We start from the raw sequence: 26,677 nt of genomic DNA, 5'->3' as shown, positions 1-26,677 counted from the left end.
GTTTTCTATTAGTGTTTCTTTCTGAGTAGTAAAGGACTGGTGTGATCTGACTCTGGAGGATAAGAAAAGATTCTGTTGGGAGGACAACTTTTCTAACTTGAATTCAGTGATTGGGAGCCTGCTAATTAACCGGCAACAGGCATATATTAACAAGAGAAAAGACAAAATTTGTTTACGTTATATGCAGGATTACTCAGACCCACAGATATTAGAATGGGAAGATATGGAAAGTTCTTTGGGGCTTTTTGATGCGAATACTAGTGGGACTGGGTTGTGCGTCCCCAGGGCAGCTGAATGCGTGGTAAAGCTCCCTTTGGAGGGGCTGCTGGCAGCGCTATGGCCAGGAAGCTCTGCTGTAGTCAGAGAAGGGGAGTTTAAATAAGTTCTCTTTCTGAGTCTTCTCTGGCTCAAATGTTTTCCGCTTTAAAATAATCTTTATAATAACTCGGGAGTGTGAGTGGGTCGCCAACCTTTCTGCCATCTGAAACTTCTCTAGAAGTTTCACGCAGAAAAGAAGCTAGGTTGATTGCTATTGAGAGAAGATTCGGGTTAAGAACAACGAGCTAAGAGAGCAGCAAAGGAGGAAAAGAGCAGAGATTAGAAAAAGGAAACAAAAAGAACTCAAAGATTAATGGTTTGAATAGACTATAAACCTAGTTCTGAGTCCAGAGTTCAGGAAGGTTTCTGGATGTTGGGCTCGAAGCACCTTTCGATGATGGAGGGAGCGTATCAGTGTCACAGTCAACGGTTATTTCCTGGGGCAGAGCCGCGACGACGCGGGCGTGTTGTGAACTTCCTGAGCGGCCTGAACGCTTGCAGCCGTAAGTCCTTAAAGGTTCACATCAAGTTGTCCTTCAGCTTACAGGGCTTTGGGACAAGACAACTTAGTTTCAGTAAGTGTCAGGTTTTAGTTACTTAGTGACACCAAGTCAGTAGAGTAGGAGAAACATTGGAAACATCAGTTACTGACAAAATGTGAAAGACAGCAGGATCCAGTTTCCAAAAAGATGAAAAATAGCTGAAAGACAATGAATGAGACGAGAATCTGATAATCCACAACGGTGGGTAGTAATTTTCCATTGGAACATAAAGTGTCTCTAATCACCCCCATTTTGATTGAAGATAAAGTAATATTACTCCTGTTCACAAAATAAGTCTAGTCTCATTAAATTTGGGCTGATTATTTCTGTAAGTGCAGCAAGAATGGTAATTGGCCACAAAGGCATTTTTAAGTTTGTTTTGCTGGAACTTTTATAAAGAATCTCATATTTTATTCTCAAAAGCTTCTCAAGGTTAAGATGCCAAGCCAAGACGAAGTCATCATACTTCATCTGTGTTATCTATAGATTTGGGTGAATTTCTTTTTTCTTGAGGTCCCCAAAATATTTTAGGTTTTCTGGGCCTGCCAGGGAGTGACTTTTTTACTTGCCTATAAGATGGGAGCCCCATAAGCCAGGTACCAACGTGGTTTTTCCGAGAGGGCTTTGTACCACTGGCACAATGTTCAAACTTAGTTCTACAACTGAGTGAAAGCTTGAGCTGCTCACTGCATGACAGCCAGTAACTCAGGTGACAAGGAGTTGGGGCAAGAAAAGCGACCGTATTTGGCAAGCTGGCAAGCCAAGAACATGGCAGACTAGCATCCTAAAGAACCATCTTGAGGAAGTACAGAATTCAGGCTTCTTTTATGTCAGGGGAAGGAGGAAATGGGAGGGGTTTGAGGTCAGGAAGTAACTGATTACTGCAGAAGTAATCTGGACGCAGCAAGGGTCCAAGGGGCATGGTGACACTTCTTTGCTTTTGGTCAACAAACTCAGTGGTTGTGGTCCCCGTCACAAGGTTCCTATAAATCTTTAGATAAACAGTCATTATTATTTTTTATCTTCATCCAAGGACATGCTTATTGATTTTAGAGAGATGGGAAGGGAAGGAGAGAAAGACAGGGAGAGGACATTGATAGGAGAAAGAGAGACATTGATCAGTTGCCTCTTGCGTGTGCCCTGTCTACCGAGCCTGCAATATAGGTACGTGCCCTGACCAGGAATTGAACCCACAACCTTTTGGTTTATGGGATGATACTTCAACAAACTGAGCCACACCTGCCAGGGAAAACAACCATTTTTGTATATACCTTCCTTATCTCCTTAAGGTAGTAGTTTCTAGCAGTGAGGTTGCTTTAGTAATTCCTAGGCTACAAATTAGACTCCTATATTGATTAGAATATTTATGTGAAGAACTAGGCAGAAATTGCTAACTGACAGGTTATAGGCACTGGATAGGCTTGAGCAAGATGGAGTCAGGAAGATTAAATATTAAGTATTTTATTCTATTATAATTCCTTAAAACTTTCAACCTTAGTCATAATGTCAACCTTAGTTCCTTAAAACTGTCTGGTCATATCTGATTCTATCCACATCATACTCAAATATGACATTCTAGTCAAAGCCTTAGTAATACAACCAATTTTTTTCAATTATGCCCTGCTACAAGGAGAACAGATTCTTTTTGAACTTGTGCAAATAACTATATTTCCATGAAAATAAGAATATTCAATAAGAGTTTCTGAATTATGGAGGGATCAGGTGGGGAGAAAAAGACATGTTTCATTTTTGTTTACAAAGGTACCATCTACTAAATTGTTGTGAGTTATTGATAGCCTAACCGGGATCTTATATCTAGAAAATGGAACATTAAAGAACCAGCAATGTTCCAAACCAAAAAACCCATAAAAATTATCGTCTTTCATCATCAGTTCATTTAGTCCCATGTAATTAATTTTTGTTCTGCTTGATTTGGGACTAGCAGTTTTATGGACCCATTAATGTCTTTATTAGAGCTCTGGAACCGTTACTCAGCCCAGTGGTATAGTCTTGTCAAGGAAAAATGGTCTAGCCTATAGAAAAATTTTCTAAGAGTTAACTGGAGCCAAAATGTTGAGGACATGCCTGGAAGCAAAATCTCAATGGATTGAGAAAGTGCTCCAGAGAATGACAGTTTTGCAGTTTATTTTATACACTGTAGAGTCAAAGGAGGAAGTGTAAAGAGGGTTACATGAAATCCATTGGGGGTAGATTAAGGGGGTGGGAGAAAGCAAAGCAGGGAAATCTCTGGGATTGGAAAAAAGCAAAACAAAGAGGCACCTACTTCTTTTATGTTGGTGTGTACACATAGTTAACGCTTACAGCACGTAGAGATGGTATGTGGACGACAAGATAGCACTGCAGGCTCCTCTGGTCTCCTGCTCTGGCGGTCTTGTGCCCTAGTGCTAGTGGTTTTGCCTTCAGGGGGTCTGGAAAAGAAAATGACTCTGACATTTCAAAGGTATGCTATCTTAGATGCACAAAGACAATAGACAGTTTCAAAGGTAAAGATTGACCTTTGTCAAGGAAGCTCCCAGCTTAGGACTTGACTATCCACCATGGCCTGCTTTTAGTTAGGAATTTTTATGCTCACATCATCCCCTGTGGTTATTTTTGGTCTCTAAGTTTGTAAGGCCTGCATGGGCTTGTCAGGTTTAGTACATGGCCCCTTTTTTGGTCTATAGTTAGACAGCTGTTTTTATTAAACCAACAACATTGGACTAGTCTTATTTATCAAAGATTTACCTAAATCATATACACTTCAAAAACATTTGGGTTATTTCCTATATTTCTTAACATTTTGGGAATACTTAATTTATATAAGCTCTGATTTTTTTAAAAGCTCATTCAGATTGAGAGCTTTTGAGGGATTTTATAGCATTTTTTGGCAATACCATCTAGAAGTAAGAAAATACCATTTATATATCACATACATATGTGAACATACAAGCGAATACAAATAAAGAGACCTCATGGTAAAGACTGTCATAGTAATACAAGACTCACTAGTTTATATGGGAGTTGCTTTTCATCTTCTCCTCACTTTTTTTGAATTGTGTTTGTAGCAGATGGGGCAAGTTGTTACCTTTCCATTACAAGGGCTAAAGCTTATCAATAGCTGTGGGGGAGACTTCTAAAATTTTTTATTTGCCCTGATATGTAATCTCATGGAGGCTGGAGTTCAACCTCAGGCAGTTGTTTTGGTTGACTGAAAAGTTACTTTCTAAAGGCTGGGATGTGCTAAGGAAAAAGGCATTGGAGGTCAGTTAAGGGGGATGTTGATTGGAGCTTATCAGGAGAAGAAATACATTTTCTCCTATTTTGTAACAGGAGGAACTAGTAAAAGCAAGTTGCCCCTTGGTCGATAGCCAGAGTTAATTTCTCTTGATGTTTGCATTTTTTTACACTAGTATTTTTTATTGCCTTTACTGGGGTCGCATCCGTTAATAAAATTATATAGGTTGCAGGCATACAATTCTGTAATGCATCCTCTGTATACTGCATTGTGTGTTCACCACCCAGTCAAGTCACTGTTATCCCTCCGTACGTTCTTCCACCTCCTCCGCACCCCTTTCCCTCAGTTAGTCACCCTGCTGCTGTCTGTGCTCATCGGGTTTCTTTTTGTTGAATCCTTTTACCTTTTTCACTCAGCCAGGCAACCCCACTCCCCTCCCACAGCTGTCAGTCTATTGTCTGTACCTATGAGTCTGTTTCTGTTATGTTTGTTAGTTAATTTTGTTCATTAGATTCCACCCATGAGTGAAATCATATGGTATTTGTTTTCTCTGATCAGCTCATTTCACTAAGCATAATGCTGTCCAGGTCAAATCTTACAAAGGGTAAGATTTCTTTCTTTTTAAAGGCTGTGTAGTGCTCTGTTGTGTGAATGTCCCACAGCTTTTTTATCCGCTCATCTACAGATGGGCACTTGGGCTGCTTCCAGATCTTGGCTATTGTAATAATGCTGCCATGAATGTAGAGGTGCATATATTCAGTCTCAGTGTGGCTTCTTCTATAAATCCTTGGTTATAAGCCTCATCTTCAGCTAGTCTTTAGTTGGTTATTCAGATTGATTGCCCTGTATTTTACTTGTAATTCCAGTTCGGTCCGAGGATGAGGTGAGTGTAACGTCCCCCTACTCTGCCACCATCTTGGACCTAAAAATCCTTTCAAATATAAAAAATTTTTCCAAATAAAAGGACCTGTTGTCTGGCCATTGACAGTTTAGGATCTCCACAGGGGTGTCTGTTCCAAAATGTGACTCAAAACCAATAGCCCTGTGTGTGGCTTAACCAAAAGTTGTATAGCCAAAGGAACCTTGGCAATGATGCCTGCCCTGGTCTCATCATTATCAGTCTATGTAGCAGCAACTACCCCAGAACTATAGTCAGTTCCTGAAAATATCTAGTCAGTCACCTAGGATTTTGGCCAATATGATACCAAAAAGATATTTGAGCTTTCAATAAAATTGATTTGATTGTTTTGAATAGTCTGGAATTCTACACATAAAAATTAAACACCTAAAGTTAGATTCATTTAAAATAAGATAGTGTTTCACAAATTTTGTTACATAGTAAAGATTCAGGACTAATTAATAACCCCATGTTACTTTGATATGCCTAACGAGAATATAGGAATTTATCTAAAATTGGAATTGGAAACTAAATTTGTGATTTTCATTTTTTTCTGCACTAGAAAATTTATATACTAGATTAGTAAAAAATACCAATGTTTTTTATTCATGAACTCAAGCAGCCTTTGAGCACGTTTAGGAAAACCATTGTGGCAGCACATGCAACACAGGGGGACAGCCCCCGGGGCCTCGCTGTCCCCCCTGATGAGCCGTCTTTGGTGCGGAGTTCATCGTAGTAGAAGTCTTTTTCTCTGAAGTACCGGTATAACTGCATGTATTTGTAATGGGTTTGTCAAACTTGAGAAATAAGAGCACTCCAATAGTTCTTCTGTTAGGAATACATCTTTGGAATGTTAATTCATGTGTGATTTGGAAAGTCTGCAGTGGAATAGTAATAGTTCACATTCAGTTGTGATTAATATTTGAATGTATTTATACCTATGTTTTTTTTTTGTTTGTTTTTTTGTTATGTAACTTATGGATCCAGATGGTTTGTAGATTCTCACAGATCTCACTCTGAGGATACTTGGCCCAGGATTCGGATATAATGGACTGTCGCCTTTCTCCGTACCCCTTTCCTTTAAGAAACCCTTGTGTGTAATTGTAACAAGTGCATTCTGTTCTTTTCTCCTGTGGCTGTGGAACCACCATCAGGTTGGTGGATACTGGGACAAGTCCTGCAGCACCGTGACTCAGCTGAAGGAAGGTCTCAACCGGATCCTCTGCCTGATCCCCTACAATGTGATCAGCCAGTCCGTGTGGGAGTGCATCATGCCCGAGTGGCTGGAGGCCGTCAGAACCGAAGTCCCAGACAACCAGTTAAAAGAATTCAGGGAAGTATTAAGGTGGGTAAGTAGTTTAATGGCATGACTGTAATTATAATGATATCTAATATTTATTGAGCGCGTACTGTGTGCCAGGCATTGGGCTAAGCATTTTAGGTAAATCTCATTTACTTTTTAACAAAACCCTATAGAGAAATTTGAAGGCCCAAAATGAAATAGTTGCTATAAATCATGCTAAAGTGATTTGGGATTGTTTAGAAAAGATTTTGTTCTTGTGGAGCAAGAGATGCACCATATTATTTGCTTATTTTCAGACATAATCATGGTTTGGATAAAGTGGGAAAAGTGCAAAGGGAAAATGTTTTAGATTCTGGGAAACAACTCTCATTCTTTAAAAATGCAAGCCCTTCTGCTAAGCCTAATGTATGAACAGTAATGTTACTACAACCATATGAATTATTTATATCTATTCCAATGACGTAAGCTATTACCGTAAAATGAAACATACTAATAACAATTCAGAGCACAGACTAATCTAAAACATTTAGCTTCTCAAATAACATATTGGAAATGCAGAGTAGATCCTGCTATATGCCCACCCACTAGTTGTTCACTTTTGTTGCTTTGCTTTCCAGCAAAATGTTTGACATTGAGCTCTGCCCTCTACCTTTTTCAATGGAAGAGATGTTTGGCTTTATTAGTTGTCGGTTCACAGGATACCCTTCCTCTGTGCAGGAACAAGCTTTACTGTGGCTTCATGTAAGTGTATGATACTTTGATCATTTTGGGTACTAGTTCTTAGCCTACGAACTTTAGGTCCCAGTTAGAGAGCAGGGAGCTACTGCGGAGTCCATAAATCTCCATGTTTGCTGAGGACTACCTGTAGACTAATAATTCATATGCATAGATAACTACATTTCAAATACTTGTAGCTATAGTTGTGATTTATTAAGAAAACACAAATTTATGTTCTACTATTACTGAATTCATAGTTGCTTTTGACCCATTGGTATCTTTCTATCAATAGAGCTGTTTTGTTGGATTCTGATGAATATTTTGATGTTAAATAGGCCCTTTACTTGGAAAGGTTGAGAGCTACTTGTCTGGGAAGTAGTTCATTCTGTTCACTCAGCCTGGAGTGACCTTCTGTCCCGTTTTCATGTGGACTCCACCTTATCTTTTAAAATCCAACTCAGCAATTATCCCATCTGTGAAGTTGTCTGCTGCTTTACCCTCCATCTTCCCGTCAGAATTCGTTATCCCCCCCCTCAGTATTCGTACAGGCTCTCTGTGTGAATTCTAGTTCTGTCTAATATTTTAGTTTATTTTTGTCTCTTCTCATGCTTATAAATGCTTCGAGAGCGGGGACCATGTCTTTTTTATTTTTAAATTTATAACTCCATTCATTCTTTCTTCTTAGCACTTGGCACATGTTTTGAATTTAGTGGATGTTCTTAAAAGTTTATTGAGTAGTTGAATACCTGATATAAAGTTTAGAAGGTTTCAAAAAAGGAGGAGAGAACCAAGGTTTATTTATTTATTTAAAGATTTTATTTATTTATTTTTAGAGACAGGGGAATGGAGGGAGAAAGAGAGGGAGAGAAACATTGATGCGCGAGAAGTACATTGGTCATTTGCTTGTCGCACACCCCAAACTGGGGACCTGGCCTGCAACCCAGGCATGTGCCCTGACTGGGAATTGAAATGGCGACTTTTCAGTTCGCAGGCTGGCGCTCAGTCCACTGAGCCACACCAGCCAGGGCAGAACCAATGTTTAGATTAGCTATTGCTGCAGATACATTTGTTTCACGGAAGGATGCGATTCTTGAAGCTTTTCAAGTTCTGAAGTTGCCTTTCTGGGTTCTAAACTAAAGAACAATATTTTCCTAAATGACAGAGTAAAGGGGACAATATATATTTTTTTAAAAGTCACCTTTGAGACCTAGAATTTTAACTTCATCCCCACGTAGGTTTTGATAAGATAATTTCTCACTTTAGGAAAGCCAATTCTTCTACAGATGGCTAGTTGTTGCCACTGGGTTACACACCCTTTGAGCTGTGCCATCTGGGGACAGGGCTGTAACCTCTGTCCCCACCACAGCTGAAACAGTTTACATGCTTTACAGACTGGGCTTTGCCATAGTTTTGGTTGGGAGACAGTGCAGCAGTTGAAGGAGGATTTAAACCACTGGTCTAAACATTTGAGGAATAGAGTGAATAATGTAGTGATCGCAATTAACTCAATGATTAATTAATTGATTGTGGAAACATTTATAGAGCTCCTATGTGCCAGTCACTGGAATAGGCACTGGGATACAAACAGGGTAAGAAATGGTCCTTTCCTCATACTTCCTTTCTTTGAAGAGCTCACAATGGGAGAGATCGTATCAAATAATCAAATGTAATGCAAAGAGACGATTGCTCTCGTAAGGAAGGTAGAACGTTCTAAGAAAGTCTAATAGAGGATGGATTAATTGTGTCTGAAGGAAGGAGGCATCTGTTTCCAGAAAATTCATTACAGATAAGATAACTTGATCTTGGCAGGACACCTGAGCTTGCTCCAGGTAACACGGTGCAGAGGGGCATTCATTTGGGGAGGGGACGGACTGGGAGGCGAGTGCTCACTGATTACACTCATCAGGAGGGAGATGATGGGCTAACGTGCTAGCGGTGGCACGGAGAGGAGGGGACGGCATCAGGAGGCACTTTCAAGTGTTAATAGGCAGAACCTGGTGAGATGCTGGATGCAGGGAGGGAGAGGAAGGGAAGCTTCAGCGGCAATGCTGATTTTCCAACACAAAAACTTGAGGATGACTGTGCTGCTAGAATAGGTAGACTATGTGGGAGTTCTTATATTCAGTAGTTCACTTTGGAGAACATGCTAAATGTAGTGTTTTTTTCCCTAATTCTAAAGTTTATATTTTGGGGGGGATATATATGCCTTTTTTCCTCAGGTATTATCGGAGTTAGACATCATGGTTCCACTTCAACTATTAATAAGTATGTTTTCTGATGGCGTTAATTCAGTCAAAGAACTGGCAAATCAAAGAAAATCAAGAGTCAATGAACTGGCAGGGAACCTTGCAGCTCGAAGGGTAATTATTGCCACAACTGTTTTTGTCTTACTGATTAAGATTTGATTGATCTTACTAGGCCTAAAAGTAGCATCATATAAAGTTCACTGAAAATGCTTTTTCATCTCCTCGTACCCTGAGACCTTGCAGGCACATTAAATAATAGGAAACATTAATCTGAGTTACATTTGGTATAGTCTGTAATCAATAAGTTACTGAGTTTTCACTTTCTCTTATGCATACCTATTAGCTATCTCTCAACCTTGATGAAGTTAAAAAAAAACGTTGGGAACTTTTTTTTTTGTCTCCTGGCAAATAATTCTTTATCAGCTACTGAGCAGATCACTTCTTTCACCTGAAGATGAAGAGGTTGGATTTTTTTTTTAAATTATGTTTTGAGAAGGTATGATCGACACCTGGTGGTGACTATGAGTGATGCTGTCACTAGGAGCCAACTGAAGCCATTTTATTAACCCCTTTATACCTTTTTAGTTGAGAAAAGTCGACACAGTCTGGTTCAGAGTATATGAAAAATGTGGGACATTTTTTATACTTTTTCTGTGGAGGACTTGATAGAGTTTCAGCCGGTGTAATGACGTTCCCAGACCATGGTCAGTTTTGGAGAGGCTGACTAGCAGCCTCTCGTGGTGGGCAAGGACTGTTCTTAACTCTCTCCATGTCAAGCCTCTCCATTACATTTTCCCTACGGTCTACCACAGGCCCCCAGTCATTCCGCCTGAGGCCTGGGGATTAGACAATAGAACATGGTCATGGGATCATAGTCTGTATTCATTGCTTTAAAAAAAAATCTGCCTCATAGGAACCAGCTGCCATTTATATTGTTTATTTTCCTTTGTAACCTTTAATATTAAATCACTTCATTAGCACTGTATACTGTGCAATGTATTCACAATTAATGACATCATGGAATTGTGTGAAGCAGTTGGGGAAGAACTCATTATCCTCATTTCACAACTACTTAACCTGAGGTTGAGTGATAACACCATCAATAGCCAAGTATTCTGATTCTCAAAGGGGTACTTTTCTTCTTTATTTTAAATATGTTTGTGGAGCATGCTGGTTATTAGCGATCTTTAAGAGAGAAAAGATGATTTGAGAGTGATGTACAGAGATGTCAGTCATGGCCCTGCTACAGAATTTATCCCAGATAGCTCAAGTGAAGGGACTTTCATGGAAACTCTGACTGTAGAGTTATAGGAAAGGTTAAGGGAGCAATAAGGGCTGGTGAACTGTTGGTGAACCGATCATTCCATAGGAAACCATTATACACCTCGGGCTGAAGGAACAAGGGAAAAAGTTTCTGAAGCCCATTGGGAGCTGAAATTATAAGGAAGGGCTGGCTAGAGGAACTACAGGGTGCTGGAGAGACTGCCCGAGATGCAGCCTCAGAGCAGGCAAGGGACGGGGAGAAACAGTCCTGCCTCTCTCCTTCAGCTTCCGGCTTTCTGCTGGTGCCTCCCGTTGTCATAACACAGAAGGAAACGAGTCAGCAGGAGAGCGAGGAGCGGCTCAGTCCTTGGCATCCTTGGGTGTAGGTGCAGGGAAGAGCCGGGCAGTGAGGGCCTGGAGGGTGTTTGGGGTTTGGGCTGGCACATGGAGAATAACTTGTAAATAGGTTTGACATAGATCGTTTTCCCATGACAGTTTAATAATCATAATACCCAGGGTCCATCCTTCTTTAATCAGCCACTACAATCCGACCTTCTGTACTTATACTAAAACTGATCTTGCAATGTTTTACTTTCATTAAGTTCTCATTTTTTTAGGTTATGGTTTTAGGTAGTGCAGACAGTTTACTTTAATAGGAAATATTTGATGGGATGGAGAATGTAGTGACACAGACAGCTGCCTTCATTATTCAGAGTGCTGATAATTTATTCTTTTGACAGAAAGTTTGGGTAATTTTATTTCTTATTTTTATATTTTGACAAGATTTATAGTATTCCCAGGTATTAATGCTATTGGCTAAGAAAGGAAATCAGTGTGACACCTGGAAACACCTTCCATAGTCCCCAGTAGTTTATATAGCCAGTTGAGTCTCTGCAAGTTCACTTATGTATGTTGATATTCTTTCTTCTAGGTGAGTGTTGCCTCTGATCCTGGTCGACGAGTTCAGCACAATATGCTGAGTCCATTTCATAGTCCTTTTCAGAGTCCATTTCGGAGTCCTGTGCGTAGTCCCTTTCGTAGCCCTTTCAAGAATTTCGGACACCCAGGAGGAAGGACTATTGACTTTGATTGTGAAGATGATGAAATGAATCTAAATTGTTTCATCCTCATGTTTGATCTTCTCCTGAAGCAGGTAGCTGAAGTATGAGCTTCCTTTAGTTCAGAAATGAAGGATGAGGAAAGCATTGTATAGTGATTTTTTTCTGTGTTGGACATCTTCACACTTACTGAAACGATGCAGTGTAACGCAAGACATTTCTCAAAGTCCTTTGGGAATTTACTAAAGAGCCTGAAAAATACTTGTATGAATATCTGCAATGATATTGAAATATGAGGATGGATATGAATTTTAGAGACATCCTACCATCATTAGAATTGATTCTGTTGAACAAATTTGATGAACAAACTGGGTAATACTGTTGGTGGGAATAGCAAAGTAAAACTCTGTGGTGGTGGGCTGATTTTAATATATTTTATAAATTGATTTTCGAAGGTAAATTTATTTTTTGTAGATTTTATTTATTTATTTATTTTTAGAGAGAGGGTAAGGGAAGGAGAAAGAGAGGGAAAGAAATGTCAGTGTGTGGTTGCTTCTCATGTGACCCTGACCAGGGACCTGGGCTGCAACCCAGGCATGTGCCCTGACTGGGACACAACCAGCGACCCTTTGGTTTGCAGGCCAGCACTTAATCCACTGAGTCACACCAGCCAGTGCTGGGTTTTGAAGGTGATTTTAAGAGAAGTTTAAAAGGTTTGGTCAGGGGAACATTTTTTCTTAACTTTTTATTTTGAAATAATTTTAGACTTGCAGAAAAGTTGCAAGAATAGTACAAAGAATTCCCAAGTACTTCTCCCCTAAATTCTTCAGATATTAATATTTAGCACATTTATTTATTTCTCTCTCTTTTATTTTGTATATGTATGTATGAATTTTTAAATTAAGCATTTGAGAGAAAGTTGTAAGTATTATGACCCTTTAACCTTAAAACTTTAGAGTGTATTTTTCTAAAAAATAAGGACACTTTCTTATATAACCAAGTGAAGTTATTAGAATCAGGAAATTAATATTGTTAAAATACTATTATCTAACTTACAAAAATTATGCATTTTTAAAATTGATACAACAATCACCGTTATAACAAAAGAAAAGTTTTTGTTTGTGGCCATAATCCAGCATCACTTACTGCAATTATTTCTCCTGCCTCATTAGTTTTAATCCAGGATGGTTCTTTAGTTTTTGTTTTATGTTCTTGACATTTTAAAAGAGTCCAGTTATTTTGTAGAACAACCCTCATTTTTTTTTATGAATTGATTTGGGTTGAACATTTTTTGGCATTAGTGCCCTAGATGTGATGTTGTATTCTTTGCAGTGCCTCATGTCAGAAAACACATGACATTGTAATGTCCCCTTATCAGTGATAACTTGGTGAAGGTGATTTCTGCAAATTTCTCTACTACAAAGCCATAAATTTTCTTTGTAATTAATAAGTAACTTGCAGAGAGATACCTTAAGACTATGAGATTTCTTGTTTCTCATCAGACTTTTACCTACTAGTTTAATACCCATGGATGATTCATGCCTGAATGAGTTAATACTATGATGGTTATCAAATGATAATTTTTTGATTCTCTAATTAAAAAAAATTATTAATTGGCATTCTACTGAAGGAACAATTTTCCCTTATCTCTCATTTATATATTTATTTATTTGTCTGCTTATGCCCTTGTGTAGTCATGGATCCTTATTTTATTTGGTGGGTTAAAATCTGTTGCTATGAGTATTTATTTTGTGCTTCTATTGGCCCATATTTGGTCAGTGGGAGTCTCTTCAGGCTGACTCCTGGGTTCTTTTGACATGGTCCCATCATTCCTTGAACACTTCCTTAATTTCTCACCTGACAAGATATTCCAGGTTCATTTTATTATTTCCTTGCCCCAACTTTGAAACCAGCTATTTCTTTAAGGATCCCTGGTTCCTTTTAGTGGATAATGATATTTAAAAATCAAGCTCTGAACACTAGGTGAGGAGCAGAATTTTTTAAACATGTAAAACCTCACAGAGTGATATGTTTAAAAAACAACTCTTTTTAAGTGTCCTACATGATTTTAAAAATAATTCTCATTACTTTATCTTATGTTTATATTCTTTTTAGAAAACTCCATGGAAATCAATTTATATTCATGGTCTATAAACCCTACCACCTTTTAATAACTTAACATTGTCAGTTAATGAAAATTATCTCCAATTATGCCTGTGGAATAGTGGACAAAAGGACCAAACTCCTTCTTCTTCTTCTTCTTTTTTTTTTTTTGGACTTTTCTTTTGGTGTTTTTCAGATGGAGTTACAGGATGATGGAATCACGATGGGTTTAGAGCACAGCTTATCAAAGGACATTATGTCCATTATAAACAATGTCTTCCAAGCCCCCTGGGGGGGCTCGCACACCTGCCAGAAGGACGAGAAAGCAACTGAGTGTAACTTGTGTCAGTCTAGCATTCTCTGCTATCAGCTTGCTTGCGAACTCCTGGGGAGACTGGCTCCCAAAGAGGAAAGCCGGCTGGTGGTAAGCAGTTGAAGAACCGAGATGGTCCGTCATAAAGACTGCAGTAGCTGGTAAAATGGAGTCTTTCCCCAGTGCTGGCTTGTGCCCCATGCTGGGTTATATGTGAGACTGTGTTCAAAGAAAGTTTTCCTGTTCCTTGTACCAACTCAGGCTCCTGAAAAAAAATATGAGATGGAGCTACATTATATAGTTTTCTTTTTCCCTGTAGCTCTTAAGTTTTATTTTCATGGTGGCCAGTGTTTTTTTTTTTTTTTTAATAGCTATTTATTTATTTATTTATTTTTCTATATACAATTCTTGAGTTAGGTCTTGAATGGGTTTGTAGCTTACCCATTCATATAATTTTCATAAATAAAAAGCATTGCTGGTATTCTTGAAATAACTTTTGTCGGGAAGTCATGTTACAAAGTTTGGATAACAGTGAGTACTACGAAATGTACCTATCAAATATGGAATAAATTTGTGAAGGACACTGAGACTTCCTAGGGAACCTCGGTTTGTAAAACTCATTGACTTTGTCAGCAGCCAATAAAATCTTTATTTTATTTTTTGCTTTCCAAGAAAATTATTTAAATAAGGAAGAGCTAATACATAGCATATGAGTGGCTCCATACATTCATTATTTCCTGTTTAGCTTATTTTCCATCTAAGTCATGCACATCACCAAGATGCCCTTATGCCATCATGGCTAGAATTATTTGAGCCAGTGTTTGCCAATTTTTCTTTCTCTTCCTTTCCCCCAATGTTTGTTTAGGTATATTGTGACTTAAAACCATTTTTTTGAGGTATAGCTTACAAGGAGTAAAGCGTTTCTTCAGTTTCTAAATACCTTTCGGCCCATCTAACTTGTTGGTCCTGCCTGTCGCAGAGTAACATCCCTGTAGTGTTGTCTTTTCACGTTGTCATTGGGTGCTTTCCATAAAACAGTCACAGTGAGAAATGACATGCCAGCACATTAAAATCAAGAAGCTTAGAGTCTAATGAGGAAGGTGTTTAAGTCAGTGAAAAACCAGGACGGGGTGATGAGGCTTATGAGAGAGAGATGAGTAAGGGAGCTATTGGGGCACAGGAAAGCGACAAGTCGGCCTTGGAGGTGTGACAGGGATCCAGAAGGTCTTCCCAGAAGAGATGGCTCCTGAGCTTATGTTGAAGGAGGAGCAGGATTAATGAAATGAAGGCAGCTGGAGAGCAGGACTTTTGAGACCCAGAAAGCTCTCCCTTTAAATGGTATAGATGCAGGTGGGCCCAACCTTTTGGCATCTCTGGGCCCCACTGGAAGAAGAAGAGTTGGCTTGGTCCATACATTAAGTACACAAACACTAATGAAAACTAACAGGCAAAAAAAACGGTTTTAAGTAAATTGACGATTCTGTGTTGGACCGCCCTCATAGCCATCCCGGGCCGCGTGCGACCTGTGGGCCACGGGTTGAGGAAAGCGGGGGCGATACACAGGAAACTGCCAGTAGTTCAGTGTCACTAGAGCAAGCGAGGAGGGTGGCACCGTAGGGATGATTGAGTCAAGGAAGACTCAGTTTTATACTCAGATGTATTAGGGGCTTTGTTTGCCAAACTAAGAAGTTTGGATTTTGTCCTGGTAACCTGGGGGAAGTGCTGGAGAATTTTAATCAGGTGGTGATCCGATTCAGTGAGTTTGAGAAATTCATCCTGTCAGCGGAGGAGCCAGAGGAGGGTTTGGACACCGGGAGCAGGACCCTATCGGAAGGCTACCGGGGCCGCTCTGGGAAGGAAACAGGGGAGCCTGCGTGAAGGCAGTGGTGGGGACGAAGCGAAGGGGCGGGCCTGGCGGACTTTGGAGGCGAGAGGGGCCACAGCTCTTGTTAATTGGGCATTCAGGAATGGAAAGGTTGACAACAACCCCGTGTTTTCTAGCTTTGCCCCTTACATTGCTGTTGACAGAGAAGTTGTTACTGTAGCAGGAGAGGTGATTTTGGGGGCAGGAGGGCGCTACCATGCAGTCACGTTTAGACACAGAGCGTTGAAATGCCTGGTAGATGTCCACGCGGGGCTTGTGTGCACCATCAGATGTGTCCATCTGGATCTTAAGATGGAGAGCGGAAGTAATACAACTTTGGCATCGCCAGCATGTTGGGGTAGGATGTGTGGAATAAGAGGGGAAAAGACCCAAGGCTAAAGTCTGGGAAGGACCAGCTCTTGAGACGGTAACTGGGGGAAGTAAAGACCAGGAGAGGTAAATTGCGAAGAGGCCAGAGACAACAGAGGTAAACTGAGGGAGAGTGATAACTCAGAAACCAAGATAGGAGATTGTCTAAAAAAGAAGGGGATAGTAGATCATGTCAAGACAAGGGAGGAAAAAAATAAAGGCCTGCAATGTGTGCAGGGGATTCTGAAATCTGGGGTCCCGTGAGCCCTTGGGGATGGTGGTAGCCATGGATTACAGTGCTTTGCGGTTTATGAACAGGCTCAACAGAGGCAGTGGCTGCATGAAGTGCAGGCGTCTCCTTGAGGAAGGGAGTGAGTGTGCGGAGAAGATGCATGTAGATGTCCCGAGCCCCTCCTCTGTTCCCAGCAGGCTTTCTGGATTGTGCCAGTTTTCACCCCACCATCCCATGAAACGTGGAGGAGTAAGCATACGTGTGGAGAAACAGCCATCGAAACAAACCCCCATGGGCATGATGCTCTTGACATTTATCATGGGCTTAAAATACCAAATGTGGAGGTGAAGCTGAATGGGCTCGTTTTCCTCTCTCGACATCTTATGGGGGAGATGCTCGTCAATAAAGAGGGCTCTGTCCCAGAGCACGTGGTCCCCACTGTGCACATCAGCCCCCTTCGCTCTTTTGTTCTCATCTGGGGACAGGTGGAGGACACGAGGGTGAGGACAGGAAGTGTGGGCTAGCAGGAGGCTTAGGCTAGTAGGCTTGACAGGTAACAACAGTCCCTGCGCCTTGGAGGGTGAGTGACAGCAGAAACACGAGTGGCAGGGCGTGCGTGGGAGGGTCCCTGCAGCAGGCAACCGCACCCTGTTGAGCTTTATGAAACCCGGTTTATAATGTGCTTGTTGTCCAGTCGATATCCAGAACATGGCCGTCTTGCAAAACTGAAAGTCTACACTCATTAAGCAATGACTCCCTGTGGCCCTTTCCTCAGCCTCTGGAAGCCACCATTCTGTTTTCTCTTTCTGTGAGTTTGACTGCTGTAGATACCTCACAAAAGGGGAAACATACCATATTTGTCCATTTTGCAACTGGCTTATTTCACTTACCATAACATTTTAAAGTTTCATCCACATTGTAGCATGTGTCAGAATCCTCTTCCTTTGTCACAGCTGAATAATGTTCCATTGTGTGTGTGTACGACATTTTGTCTATTAACCTGTGTATGGATACCTAGCCCTCTTTCGCTCATGTGTTATAGCAGTTTCTTAGTCCTAAAATTTTGACTTCTCCAGTTGACATTTATATTTTAAATACCGACGTGAACCCCTTATTATTCCCTGCTAACTAAGTAGCCATTGAACTAAACGTGCATTGGTTGGAATCACTTAACGGGTAGGACACGATCACGGGGATTAAAGCAAAGAGGGGGAAGCAGCCTGAAGAAGATTTAACAGTTTTTGATATTTTCCCAAATTTATTTCAAGGGGATGAAAATGTTTCTTTAAATGATCCACATTTCCATTAACCGTTATGGAAATAAGCTCAAGTCTCTTCTGAGGCAGATGCCTCTGCCCCCGGGGCTCAGCACAGGCCTGGGGCCCAGCAGGACTCACTCAGTGTAGAACCTTCTTTACATCCCCAAAGGGCTGCTCATCAGGCCGCTTGTCCTGTTTGTTTCAGGAACCCACAGACAGCCTTGAGGATAGCCTCCTTTCTTCCAGAGCAGAGTTTATTATAGGCCCTGAAGGTGAAGAGGAAGAGAACCCAGCCACCAAACATGGGGAGAACCCCGGCAACTGCACGGAGCCCGCGGAACCTGCTGGTAGGTGAACTCTGGCTGCTGGGGTCAGCTGCGTGCACGTCCCAGCTTGCGCTGGCCCACCGTTCAGAGCTCTGGTTTCTGAGGTTACCGTTGATTTGCACAAGTTCAGACCTGGCTTCCTTAATATCGACCCGTGGAAATGAATCATTTCCCCTCCGATTATGAACTGAACAGACCCAGGAAGTGTCTGTAGTGGAAGAGAGACCACCGGACATCTTCCTGGCAGCAGGAGCTTGCTATCAACAAAACCCTGCTGTGTTAGAGTATTGTGTTCTCTGTGCAGAAGTAGCTGGGGACCAAGGTGAGTGGCAGACGTGGAGGGTGCTGAGACTCTTGACAGCCACTCGGGGCATTTGGCCAGAGCTGAGTGTGTTGGGACAGAGGTGATGGAATGTGAGTTCCTGCGGCTTCTGTGCCCCAGGGCCGTGACCAGGACGCTGGACAGGCTCACTACCTAAAAGGTGTGTGATTGGTGCGCAGAGGCTGAGGGGCTCTGCTCAGAGCTGGGAGGGAGGATGGCCTCTTTCTAGTTGCTCTAAAGCTCTGTGTGGGCTGACGGGACAACACTGTGGCAGGCAGGCCCGGAATCACTCTTGAGCTCTTCTCACACTGCAGGAGTTTCAGGAAGTAAGGTCATGACCCTAGGGGCCTCTGGGAAAGCCTGCTTTCTAGATGTGCACCGAGGCACCTGGGAATGTATAAGGACCTGGAACAACTCTGAGGAGCTCTTAACCTCCCTACTTCCGCTGTCCTGAGGTATTAACATATGAGGCTGGTCCCCGGGAGGCCTGCCCCCCCCAGAACAAAGTTTGGGAAGCATAGGCTTTCTGTCACACCCTCAGGGAGCAGCAAATATTGTTATGTGACTGCTGTGCAGGGTTCATAGCAGGTCCTGGGGTGTCATACTCAGACCAAGGTAACTATATCATTACTACAAAATGCCTGGTTGGAACTAACTGCTTCTGTGTGGTTTGTATACATGGTCAGTTGAGTGTGACTCTCCAGGCTCACACTCGAACCACTGACACTGAGGATTTGAAGGAACACCTGAGGTGACCTCCTTCACTGGTTCTCAGCACGCACCTGCAGTCACGCACGCTCTCTGTTGTTTCCTTTGGACCTTCCTTATTTGGGGTGGCAATTAGTAGGAAGACATGGGTAAATGATAAAGACTCAGGTTGCCCAGCCCGCTTCAGCCACACTGCTCTGACTTGCTCTATTTCATTGGTTGGAGCTTTAGGTAAGATTTTCTTTGAGCAAGGTATTCCATAGAGAAGAAGTTTGAAACCTGCTGATTCTGGTCCAGCCTTCTCTCTTGACAGGTGAAGAAAAGACATCTCAGATGAATCAAATGACTTGCTATTTTCATGTCGCTCCTACTGTTCATTCCTAGTTTATGCTGTATGCTTCTCATGCTACCAAAACGGTGATGGAGCACCTGGGTCATCTGAGGAGTTGAAATAAAACAAAATGAATGAGCTTCCCCCCACCGCAGCTCTGGATATATCTGGGGGCGCAGGGGTCTGTGAACAGAATATCCAAATATTGTAAAATAGTTAGTGGCATGGATCAGACTAGAACCTACATCTCCTGGTTTACTTAGAATTAATTATACTTGCTGAGGCCCAGGCCCAGGCTGCATTTACATCTAAAGGAAGCAAGGATTTCACTTATGATCCAGTAACCTGTTCTATTTATATGCCAGCATATTTTTTAAACCTAAGATAGCATACAAGTCAATTAACTGGCACTTTTATTTCCTTATGTGTAACATATTATTTGAACAATGCTTATTTTTATAAATGACTCTTTTCTTTGCTTAATTATCATAAATTCCACTTGTTTAAACCTTTGATCTATTCATCTTCCCCAATATGTGTTCAGACTCCTGTTACAGCTTGTGGTCCATTTTCCTCCTTTTATTCTCTGCTGTCATGCAGGATACAGTTATAAATGGTCTCCGCAGGGAGGTCTGCATTACCTTTCTTTCAAAGCCAGCCTCCCCGGTGGCCCAGTGCCCGTGTCCTGCCCTGGCAGTGGTCTTGGGCTCCTCCGTCACAGAGCAGACGGGCGCTCTAGCCCCATGTTCAGAGATTTCTCATTCCTTTTAGAGTATTTCCTGTTTCTGCATTTTGTGGCCTGGTACCTGTTTTTTCTAGCAGTCAGATAACTCCTCCATTAAAAATATTTTTAAAACTTTTACACTAGACCAAATAGAGCTGAGTGCTGATTACAAATATTTAAAACACATTAGGGTGGAAGATCTCCAACAAACTATCTAGTATACATGCCAAGGAGGTTTGACTCACATTGCTTCTGATCCTAGGAATTGCCAAAACTCATGATGGAGATTTGAAAACATTTGACACCAGTTTCTGGTTAACTTGTGAATTTCTCTAGCATGCCTCATGTAAAATGCGCTGCCATCATTTGTCATAGATGCAGAGATTTTAGAGATCCTCATAAGAAAATAAAGCCATGTTCTGATTTGAATATACTCAACTTCTTTCAAAGGTTCCTTTTTTCAGCAGATGTGCCCTTTTTGAGCACGGGGTAAGTCCCTCTTTAGGTGCTAATACAGCTTGAATACCTCTCTTCAGTACCTGCTTATCTCCCTTTCAATTAGGAAAGCAGACCTAACCAGGTCTCAGGCACCGCCCCCCCCCAACCTCAGGGAGCAGCAGAGCTAGCGGCCCAAGGGGCACAGGGCAGAGCCAAAGGCATCTGAGTAGATGATGGACTACGTGGTAGGCAGTAGAAGCTGAGAAGCCCAAATCTAGAAGGTTTCCTTCCCTTGATCGTAGAAGGGATATATGCTGACTTGGAGAGCAAAACAAAACAAAACAAAACTAAACAAGAAAACACTACACACTTTTAAGATGTGTATATTCTGCATTTGCTTTTGCTCCTTTTGGCTTTCCGGTCTTGGTCAGGTCATGAGCTGCGGGGAAAGGCGGAGTCGGGCTAACCTTTGTGTCATTATTTCCTCACAGCAGTTAAGAACGACACTGAAAGGAAGTTTTGCTATCAACAGCTTCCAGTAACTTTGAGACTAATATACACCATTTTCCAGGTACATTTTTTTGAATATTTGAGTTTTTGGTTTGGCAGCATTGCTATTTTTGATAATTTGGTAACCATGTGGTTCTTTGCGTAGGAAATGGCAAAGTTTGAAGAGCCAGACATTCTTTTTAATATGCTCAATTGCCTGAAGATTCTCTGTCTGCATGGACAGTGTTTGTACAATGCTAGAAAAGATCATCCTCAATTTTTAGCCTACATTCAGGATCATATGTTGATTGCAAGGTATGTCTTCCTTTTTCTGTTTGTGTGTTAGCCTTTAACTATGAAAATTAACGTTAGAATAAGATTTACCAACTCATTTGGATTATTTTTCTTAGCCAGGACAGCCTAATCACCTATGGGTACTACTTTCATTTCTTTTGTTTAGTTTAATTATTAAGCATATCAATATAAGTAATAGTATTTTGTTCCTAGATACTATAGAAATAGAAAAGGCAAAATAAAGATTATTTTATACCTTTCAGTTATTAGGTGGCTTAAGAATATAGGTTGGGACTCATATGTGAAGGGCTTTGAAGATAGAGACTTTATTTAATGATGTTTGGAGATCTATGGAAGATCTTAATACAAGAAACAGGGTCAGAGTTGCACTTTAATAGCATGAGTAAGGAGAAAAGGGAGATCCTTGGGAAGCAGCCTCATCGAAGTGAGTACAAATACATGGTGCAAGGGCATAAGCAATATAGAGAGAGAACATAGAACTTTCCTCTGAAAAGTTTGTTGGGAAAGGAAGGGAAAGAGCGTATGTTGGGTTGGACAAAAAGTTCATTTTGTTTTTTCCATGTGATGGCTCTAGTAGCGCTTCATTGTCTTTAACTTAATTTGAAACACTTTTGTTAGATTGTACAGTGAGAGCTGTCATATCAAGTGCATTTAAAAAAACTCATCAAAATTGGTGAAATTTTGTGTAGCCATTTTAATACTGAAGATGGAAGAAAATATGCAACATTTTTGGCATATTATGCTTTATTCTTTCAATAAAGATAAAAATAATTTCTCGCTGGATGATGCTCCACAGTCCAGTAGACCAGTTGAAGTTGTGAGAGATCAAATTGAGAAATTAATTGAGGACAATCAACGTTATACCACGCTTGAGAGAGCCGACATACTCAAAATACTCAGATCAATAAAGTTATTGGTGAAAATAAAAAATGTGTCTTATTTTACAGAAAAAACTAAATGGACCTTTGGCCAATACTCAGAGGGAGAAGGGAGTGGATGTCAAGGATTTTTAGGAGAAAGACCTGAACATATTTGTGGTCAGTGGGAAAGGATCAGAGGAAAGGGAGCCATTGCTCAAGCCAGGTCCTGGGAGGCATGGGCATTCATTCAGGAACAAAGGGTGCATAGAAGAGGAGGGATGCTCTTTCCTCGGAAAGTAGATACATTTTGAAGAAAAGAGAAAGTGTTAAGGGAGTTCATAACAGATGACTGAAACCTTCAGAATAGTAGGTGCTGCTGTCTTCTCCTGAGGGGAGGGGATAGGGAGTGGGTTGGGAGCTTGAGGAACACGGAAAAGAGAATCGAACAGCCCACGGGAGGAAAGCCGAAGGGAGCCAACGTGAAATAACCAGAGAATTGCCAGCTTCAGGCCCGGCTGCAGTTAGCTAGTGCCCGTTTGTGGTGGACCCAGTGAGGAGAGCTCTGTGATTCTTTCTCACGGGGGCTCCAGGGCTGTGGGAGTGTGTGAGAGAAAGTGGGCAGCATCTGCAGGGAACCGATTTCCAATAGGGCCACATTCTGAGGTCTAGGTGGGTATGATTTTGGGGGATGGGGACAGAGCATCCTCTGGGTAAGGTGGAGGATATAAGGACGTTTTCTCATAGTGACATTGGGCTTCCACAAGTACAATGGGAGGAGCTGTTCGAAGGGGGGACCTGTCTGACCTGGATGTAGGGGAGAGTCACAATGATCCAAGAGGATCAGTGTAACGGACCAGGCAGAAGCAGTCCAGGGACAGGGTCAGGAGTTAGGCAGAAGCTCTGTTCATTCCAGAAGAGCCGGAGTACTAAGTGGCTGGCTTTGGTTGTTCAAGCCTCCTCTGTTGGATGAGTACTTGGGACAAATGGACCTTTGGTGCCATGGACTCTGCCGCTGCCTTTGGGCTAGATAGCCCAGGTTTTTCCCTCAAAAACCCTGACGGACAATGAAGGGGTCTGGAGAAAGGACACTTTTCAGCTTTCCAAACAAAGCTGCTTTAGGGAACTGAGAAAGCCATGTGGGATTGGCCAAGTCCAGGAATTTCTGTCATTGAGACGGGTTTCTAGCAATGCCGAATGTGATTTGCTTCCTTCTACTGAACTGAAAATTCCATGAGGGCAGAGATTATGCCTTGTGTTTCGTTTGCAGTCTCTGTAGGGCCTATTGTTGTCTAGAACCATCATCATTCTTTGCCTCACAATGGTAATAGCGGTGTCACGTTTTTGAATACCTACTATGTGTCAAGCACTGTTCATTTAATACAACCAGCATTGGGAGGAAGTGGAAGCTCAGACAAGTTACATTTCCACTTGGTTACACAGCTAATGAATGACAGGGTTGGGGTTAGATCCATGTATGTCTGATTTCCACAACTCAGATGAAGCCTACATTGTTTGAAAATTACCCCTTTTTCATTCTACAGGTCTGGTATGTCTTCTGAGACACCAGCAACTTTAGTGACTTATATCTCCACGTATTCTTTGTAAAATGGAGAAAATGCATTATTCCTCCTCTCTTTTTTGTGGTGCGTTACAGGTTTTTTAAAGTCACAGACAGTTTTAATTCTGGATTAACTCTGGAGCCAAGTAGAAAACAAAATAAAACAACAAAAACTAAACAGATGGCATACTTTAAATAATTGAATTAAAGTAATTGAAGCCCATAATATATTACTAAAAATATATCTTCAAAATTATTCTGGTAGAAATTGATAGGTACGTAGCTAAACTTGCTAAAGTACATTTTTGACCAGTAGCGATCTGGTTTTAGGCATGGCTAGTACTCACAGGTGTTATGAGGGCGCTCGCTCTCTCTCTCTCTCCCTCCCCCCCTTTCTTTCTCTCTCTTTCCCTTCTCTTTCTTTCTCCCCTTCCCCCATCACTTAGCCTCATTCCATCTGTATTGGCTTCTTCTCAGCCTCCTGCCTCTGTGAGAAGACGACCTTCCCTGTCCCAGAGTCCCTGTCATTATCTGCAAAAAAGATTCTGGCATTCCCACACTCACGTCCTTTGTCCACCCCTAGGCTAATCACTCTGTTCATGGAATCCAAGTACTTTGATCAGCATGGGTTTTGTGTTCACACCTACAATAGGAAAAGAGGGGTGGGGGTTGATGGACAGCCCTGCCAATTGAAGAGGCTGTTTTTAATAGAAAAGGAGTTGTTTCTTGCTAGAATAATAAGAGGAAAAACCTGTTGGGCAGGCAAAACCAACAAAACTCCCCAGATGTTCAGTGTAAGGAAAAAAGAAATTTAAATCACTAGCACTTCATTATCTCAACAAAACGAATATCAATTTTGTATATTATTTAAGTTATTGTTCGTTTATATACCTAAATTTAAAATATAAAACTAAAAATTTTTATGTTAAAAATGCAATCAATGTTAAGTGGTGTTTTTCTATGTTGCATAAAAGTAATTACTTTAAAAAAATTAATGGACTAGAGAATAGGAAAAGTTTTATCAGAAGATTATAGTCTTGTGGATGAATGTAATTTCACTAAAAGCATTCCTTCCAGCTACCTGTTAGCCATACTTCTTATAAATTAAGATAATAGTGGTTTCTCTCTAGGAAGCTTATCATAACTGCAACCCTTTTGTTTCTTCTTGATTCCCAGCCTGTGGAGAGTCATCAAATCTGAGTTCTCCCAGTTATCTTCACTGGCAGTTCCTCTCCTCCTCCACGCTTTGTCACTTCCTCATGGTGCTGACATTTTCTGGACAATCATAAATGGCAACTTCAACAGCAAAGACTGGAAGATGAGGTTTGAAGCAGGTACCTCTGTATTCGCTTGACAATCCTCTCTGGATCACAGTGTAAACCAGATGTCCAGTTACGGCGCTCCTTTTTCCTCCCTTCTTTTTAAAAGGCATTGTCCTACTTGCTGGTGTTCTTTATACCTAGCTGAGCTTCCTCGATAATAGCATTTTGCAGAGTGGTCGTTAGGTAGGGTGACCCTGTCTAATTTGCCTAGGATACTCTCAGTGAATGCCTGTCATCCAGCTATGTTTACTAACTGCACCCTTGTTTACTTTCAAACGGGTCCTGGCTGGAATGATCCATCATGTTGTCAACCTGATGGGTTACTTGCATCACAGTAACTGGGAATGTTTGTTACACACACAGATTATTGGGCCCCATCCTAGACCCACTGAATGAGAACCTCAGAAGGTAAGGTCAGGAATCAACATTTTAAACATGTTCTCCAGGTAACTCAATGGAGCTTGAGAATCCCTGCTGTTACACCCTTACCACTGAAGCATCGGGACCGAGTCTGGGGCAGCGATGAGTGCAACATGCTAGTGCTCAGAACAGCAGCTTCTCGGAGGAACATAGGAAGGAAGGATGTGTCCTCTCAGCCTCACACCTGCTGGCTTCACTCTGCTAGTACAATACTTCCCTTCTCTGGGGCAGCAGGCAGGGCTGGGCTACCACGCTGTGCTTTGTCAGGATGGTTCTGTATATTTTAGTGTCTCATAAACTGGGCAATGAAATGGAAGCTCCATCAGGCGAGTAGTTAACTGTTAGACTTTAGAGTTCAGTTTCTTAATCTCTGGCCTTTTAAATGCCTGTGAATTTCAGGGGCTGGTGTATTTTTTAGGGTGGTACATAGGTAAGGAATTAGATCAGAAAAAAATTTCCCAGCAAAAACAACATGGTATTGGCAACATTTTATTGGCATTAAATACAAATAAAGCAGATAATTAACTGCTCTTTCATTCCAATGGAAGGATTAGATTGTTGCCAGGTTAATTTTCTGAATCTCAACTTTGAGTATATTGTTTTTCTATTCAAAACACTTTAATGGGTTTTCGGTGTCTGGAGAATAAAGTCCTACTCCTCACACGGACGCTGGAACCTTCGCCCCTCCTGACCGTCGCGTTTCAGCCTCGTCTCCTGCCCTCCTTCTTCACGAGCCGTCCCCCTTTCCCCGCCGCTTCCTACTTCCCCGCGTCCGTGCCTTGACCATTCTCTGTTCTCAATCCAAAATCCTCTTCCCTTCTTGGTCCCATTCAACTGCCACCTCCATCCAAACCACCTCTAAATACCCCCACTGAGTCCCACTTTCCCAGTTCCTTTGGAGGAAAGTCATTTCTTCATCCTCCCACATTTTATTTATACCCGAGTAGCAGGTTTTAAATAAACCTGCTTTTTTATGTTATAGTTTTTAATGTTATATTTTGGTTATAGTTGTTCCTATCTTACCTTTTTTAGTTGGCTTGACTTTGAAGTCAAGACCTGTGAAGGATTGGCACGTTAGCCTGCCCGCGCTGCCATGACAGAATACCATAGACTGGGGGGCTTCAGCAACAGGCATTTATTCCTC

The 26,677-nt window shown here is 41.4% G+C and overlaps 1 protein-coding gene across 2 annotated transcripts in view; it reads left to right on the top strand.

The window, feature by feature from the left end:
• Window positions 1-26,677, top strand: part of UNC79 (unc-79 homolog, NALCN channel complex subunit) — a 201,178-nt gene that overhangs the window by 94,759 nt on the left and 79,742 nt on the right. For both annotated transcript variants that reach the window (XM_054567102.1, XM_054567101.1), the window contains exons 15-23: window positions 6,148-6,338; window positions 6,914-7,037; window positions 9,233-9,373; window positions 11,454-11,675; window positions 13,880-14,107; window positions 17,926-18,067; window positions 21,061-21,140; window positions 21,225-21,373; window positions 24,968-25,125. In XM_054567102.1, coding sequence (XP_054423077.1) covers window positions 6,148-6,338; window positions 6,914-7,037; window positions 9,233-9,373; window positions 11,454-11,675; window positions 13,880-14,107; window positions 17,926-18,067; window positions 21,061-21,140; window positions 21,225-21,373; window positions 24,968-25,125 — 1,435 coding nt within the window. The remainder of the gene's footprint in view (window positions 1-6,147; window positions 6,339-6,913; window positions 7,038-9,232; window positions 9,374-11,453; window positions 11,676-13,879; window positions 14,108-17,925; window positions 18,068-21,060; window positions 21,141-21,224; window positions 21,374-24,967; window positions 25,126-26,677) is intronic.

Source organism: Pteronotus mesoamericanus, unplaced genomic scaffold (assembly GCF_021234165.1).
Source record: "Pteronotus mesoamericanus isolate MK-2021 breed Mesoamerican mustached bat unplaced genomic scaffold, CSHL_Meso_final contig_182, whole genome shotgun sequence".
Classification (NCBI taxonomy): Eukaryota; Metazoa; Chordata; class Mammalia; order Chiroptera; family Mormoopidae; genus Pteronotus; species Pteronotus mesoamericanus.
The sequence above is the reverse complement of the archived record's forward strand: the minus strand, read 5'-3'. Positions and strand labels throughout refer to the sequence as shown.